This window comes from Gymnoscopelus microlampas (genome assembly GCF_963454915.1).
Source record: "Gymnoscopelus microlampas genome assembly, chromosome: 12".
Classification (NCBI taxonomy): domain Eukaryota; kingdom Metazoa; phylum Chordata; class Actinopteri; order Myctophiformes; family Myctophidae; genus Gymnoscopelus; species Gymnoscopelus microlampas.
In genome coordinates this window covers 20,084,131-20,089,130 of record NC_139949.1, presented here as the reverse complement: position 1 = coordinate 20,089,130, position 5,000 = coordinate 20,084,131, and the positions used below count along the sequence as shown (strand labels likewise).

The following is a 5,000-nucleotide window of genomic DNA, read 5'->3' as shown; positions in this document are numbered from 1 at the left end:
ACTGAGAGTAATGACACAACGATTAAGTTATTTAAAAAATCTAAAAGATGTGCAGCTTTTGAGAAAACATTCGGGGGTGCAGCCCAAGAAGCCACCCCCGAGCTCCGGCCCCTGGTCACTAGTTTAGATAATAATTTCAATGATGGAATGATGATTGAACTTTAATTTTTGAAACTTAGTCATTAAAGTGATGATGCTCCACTTTAGAGCAGCAAGCAGACCACAACACACACCTGATGTGCTTATTCCTTGTCTTTATTTAGGCGTTTAGCTGACACTGCAATAAACCCGAAGCAGAGCACAGGATGGAGGATTAAATCCCTCCGCTGCTGTCCTCCTGTTAACTTTACAAACTGACAAACAGACAAAACTAACTTACATCACTGAATTGTAATATCATTAACCACCAGCAGTCATGAGTCATGATGAGTATCCAAAAATACAAATACTCAAGTAAAGTACAGATACTATTTTGTTTTACTTAAGTACACTACAAAAGTAAATTTACTTACTGTCCACCACTGCTAAAATGTTTTGTTTTTGTGACTCTCCCTCAATCCTCAAAATGTGCAGCTGAATCATGGGAAACGTGGAAACGAGTCAGAATGGCGACAGCGGTTTCCACGGCAACGTGACGGCGGGCCACCTCTCGCGGAAGCACACGTCTCGCTCGCTGCGCCTCTCCGGCACTAAGCAGCAGGTCACCCGGCGGTCCCAGAACGCCACGTCGGCGTCGGCTGCGAAACAGGAGCACCGGAACTCCGAGGCCTCGACGCGCTCCTCCAGCACGCCGAGCATCCCGCAATCCCTGGCGGAGAGCGGCCTGGAGCCCTTTGACCCGGCCGATGGGCTGGTAGCCGAGTTTGGGGCCAACCCCCACTGGACGCAGCGCGTCGCCATGACGATGAGGCCCGAGTCGTTCCAGCACGATGACGACGATGAGGCCTTGGCCACGCCCACCCCGGAGACTTCCGAGGCGGACACGCTCACGCGGGGCAGCGTCGTGGAGGACTCTTCGGGGGAGGGGTAGGCCTGTCACAATTATTACATAATCGCCAATTATTTAGCATAATCGTAGTAATTGTCATAATCATGTCCATGTTGAAAAATGTTCATACATTTTCAATAATTGCAGAAATAGCAGATCTACAAACACACAACATGTTGCGATGAGACGCATTGTGAGCTTGTAGATCGACTATTTTCATTATTTTAAAAAAAGGCCTTATTTGGCCATAGTACATTATTTATTTTGATTATTTGTATCACCCATTGTCAAACATCTCTTTGTATTACATTTTTTTTAAAGATGTATTTTTGGGCTTTTCTGCCATTATTTATAGTGTATATGGAGATGGACCGGAAACAGGGAGAGAAAGATGGGTAGAGACATAGATCAAAGATCGACTGAAACAGGACTCGAAATTTTGTTTACAAAGCCTAAAATCCATGCAGAAATGTAATTTCCATTTGTGTTCAACGCCAAAAAACACAATTAAATCGTCAATCGCAATTATTTGTATGACAATTTATCGTCAACTGAAATGTCATGATCTGGTGCCAGCCCTAGGGAGGGGGACGGAGAGGAGGTCACGTACCTGCAGCGTGTCACCGAGGGGCCCCGCGAGGGCGGGAGCTTCAAGAAGAAGAGGTCCAAGTCAGCGGACATGTGGAGGGAAGACAGCCTGGAGTTCTCCCTGTCCGACCTGAGCCAGGAGCACATGACCAGCACGGAAGAGATGATAGACGGAGGAGAGGAGGAGGAAGAGGAAGAAGAGGAGGAGTTTGCGTGCCCGCGAGGCACTGCAGGTGAGGGCGGCTGGTGAAGACGTGTGCACACACACACACACGCACACGCACACGCACACACACACACACACACACACACGCACACACACATAGTCACACACATAGTCAGACAGATAGGAAACTGAAAACAAGTGTGTGCGTACACACAACATAAAGTTGCACAAATATATATAACCTTTATTTAACCAGTAAAAACATTGAGACCTGAGTCTCTTTTACAATAATGAACTGGCATTTAAAACATTAAAATACAGAGCACAGCCATATGACAAACAGACTACCGGAATTACTCACCTAGGGAAGGGCTTCCGCGGTAATCTTTTTAAAACTCCTAATGAAATTAAGGTAGGCTACATAAATGTACAAATGCATCCACAAATCATCCATCTGTTGTGTGTCAGGCTCTGCAGAGAGGGCGTCCTCCCTGGACCACTTGTGCAGCCAGCAGAAGACCCCTGTCCTGAGAGGCCAGAGGAGCCGCTGTGCCAAGAACCGGCGAAACGCGGGAGACGGCGCGGACATAGACGGACAGGGAGAGGAGGCCGATCTGATGTCCCCTTCTGAGGAGGACGGAGGTGGGCTGTACGGAGCCTTCACCCTGCCCTGCAGGCGCTCTCACTGCCTGTCGGAGGGCTTGGCTGGCCTGGGAATCCCTGTTGCACCCTGCCCAGGCTTCCAGGGCCGGCGGGCACAAACCACTCAGGTACTGAGATGGCTCAACTCCTGACTGCACAGTAATGTAACTCTGAGAGGGTACACAATGTATCCATGTGCTTACATATTGTACGATCTCAGAGCTACGGATGGATAATGATTTTACTGTGTGGATGGGTGGTCTGTGGTGAGACTGGTTCAAAGAGAAATTATGAGGCTGAATTGTGCACAATCAGTTGTTGCTGGTGCAGGATAGGATAAGTAACAGTATAAAAAGTAGAACAAATATTTATCATGCATAATGTGTCACGAATACATCATAGGTACAACATTTCAGCTGTTTGGCCGAAACGTTGTACCTGTGATGTACTTGTATCACATTTTGCACATTAAAAAAAAACATTCTGAGCTACAAATTGTTTCTGATTCTCCTTTTTATACTGTTGTGAGGCTGCAACACACGCCTCTGCATCTTCCTTATATTAGTTTGTCTCAGTGGCTCATGCACATGCACATGCACATGCACATGCACATGCACATGCACATGCACATGCACATGCACATGCACATGCACATGCACATGCACATGCACATGCACATGCACATGCACATGCACATGCACATGGGCAGAGCCAGAAAAATAGAGCTCTTTGTTTGGGAGTGGAGTGCGGGAAGTTCAGGGAGTTCATTGACATGACAGAGGACACCAGTCACCCGAGCAATTAACGTCTGGTCGACGACCAGGGATGCTTCCTGTGTGTGTGTTCAGAAAGCACAAAGGAGAAATGCTCACGCGGCTTATGCACTTGTGTGTGTTGACTATTTAGATAGATGCTGTTTATGTTATTTAGATAGAGGAAGTACTGTATGTTGTTTACAGTACTTGTAGAGTGGTGAGTACAATATTGTTGGTGTCGGGAAGAAACATCCATATTTCATCTTTATATGTTTTTTCGTACGCACACACTTTAGACATTTATACAATTTCATTCAAAGAGACAAAGTCCAAGTCCCCGCCTCCCCCCCAATTTTTTTTTAACACACATCATTAACAAAGCACCTAATTATGGGACAATTAAGCCCCACTTTTATTCAGGAACCAAACTACGGACCCAAGATTTTCAGTTTTGTTGTTTTTTATTACATTTATTTAGAATAATAAATAATAACTGAAACTCCAACTCATTTCCCAGAAGCCCTTCTAACCTTGATAAGAAGAACATGAATGTTCATTATAAATTAATCCGAATGCATGCACTAACTGGGATGGGGGGGCAGACCTGATATAAATAAACCAGTGGTTCTTAAACTTGGGCCCAGGGACCCCCATGGGTCTGATTTCTTTATATGTTTTTTGTAAATTAATGTCGTACTTCACCCTATAACAGTGTCGCACAAAAGTAGGACAAAGTAAGTGCACAAGCTCACAAAGCGTCACGATGCCACACGCTGTGAGTTATTTTTGCTACTTTTGAAATGTTGTGAATGTTAAAGTGAAAGCGGTTAAGTGTGTCTATGGGTTTTATAAATATTGAACTAATTAAATATATCAACACGAGCTTGTGACTAAATTATAACTATGTTGGATTGGATACAGGTTATTTTTTCTATTTTCTGAAAAGTAACAGTTTTGGACATACAGTGGGCTACAAGGTTTCCACCCAACAGTGATGACATGTTATTTCAGTAGCATTTGGGTCCTTGACGGGTTCCAGGGTGTCTCCAGCAAAATGTGTTAATATAGCAACAATATAGCAACAAAATCTGTAAAAAAACAAAAAATAAATAAATCTTGAACTGGAATTTGGATTTTTAAAAAAAAACATTTTAACAACACAAAGCTTGTATGGGGGGTCCCTGGCACAAGATCCTCTTCCGCGGCCAAATTCCTATCCATTTGGGGGTCCTTCACATGAAAATGTTTGAACCACTGAAATAAACAACACAGGACAGCAAACACAGCTCCAGAAGCATGGGGAGAGTGCAGCATGCATGCAAGAGGAGAGGTGCTGAGAACACACTTTCCTTTAAAGAGAAAACACTCGCTTTACCCACAAAATGTTTTGGTTATTAATGGAGAGTGAGCTTTCCATAATCCTTTTATTGGTCTAGATACCACTAATCCAAGTGTGATTTGTGCGCACACACACACGCGCGCACACGCACGCACGTACACTCCAAATGCTGATCTAACCTCCAGTATAATGTGAGCTGTCAGAAGGATTTTTTTCTAATCAGACAGAAGAGGCTTTCTTTTTTCTTGCTGCAGTATTGCAGGACTGGCAAGACTTCATCATTTTACAGAGGCTGCTCTCACTCTGTATTCGTTCTGCGTGCGTGTGTGTGTGTGTGTGTGTGTGTGTGTGTGTGTGTGTGTGTGTGTGTGTGTGTGTGTGTGTGTGTGTGTGTGTGTGTGTGTGTGTGTGTGTGTGTGTGTGTGTGTGTGTACGCCCATGCTTTTCCTACGCTTTAAGCAGGCCTATAATGGAGGTGAGCTGTGTGTGTGGGTGTCTTATGTCTTTGTGTGTACGTGTGTG

General features: G+C 44.7%; 1 protein-coding gene across 2 annotated transcripts in view; it reads left to right on the top strand.

Moving 5' to 3' along the window:
- The window catches only part of LOC311057527 (rho guanine nucleotide exchange factor TIAM1-like), an 88,878-nt gene that overhangs the window by 26,966 nt on the left and 56,912 nt on the right, over positions 1-5,000 (top strand). For both annotated transcript variants that reach the window (XM_084074496.1, XM_084074495.1), the window contains exons 3-5: positions 574-1,026; positions 1,565-1,809; positions 2,211-2,512. In XM_084074496.1, the coding sequence (XP_083930622.1) occupies positions 581-1,026; positions 1,565-1,809; positions 2,211-2,512 (993 nt within the window). In that variant the 5' untranslated portion in view covers positions 574-580. The remainder of the gene's footprint in view (positions 1-573; positions 1,027-1,564; positions 1,810-2,210; positions 2,513-5,000) is intronic.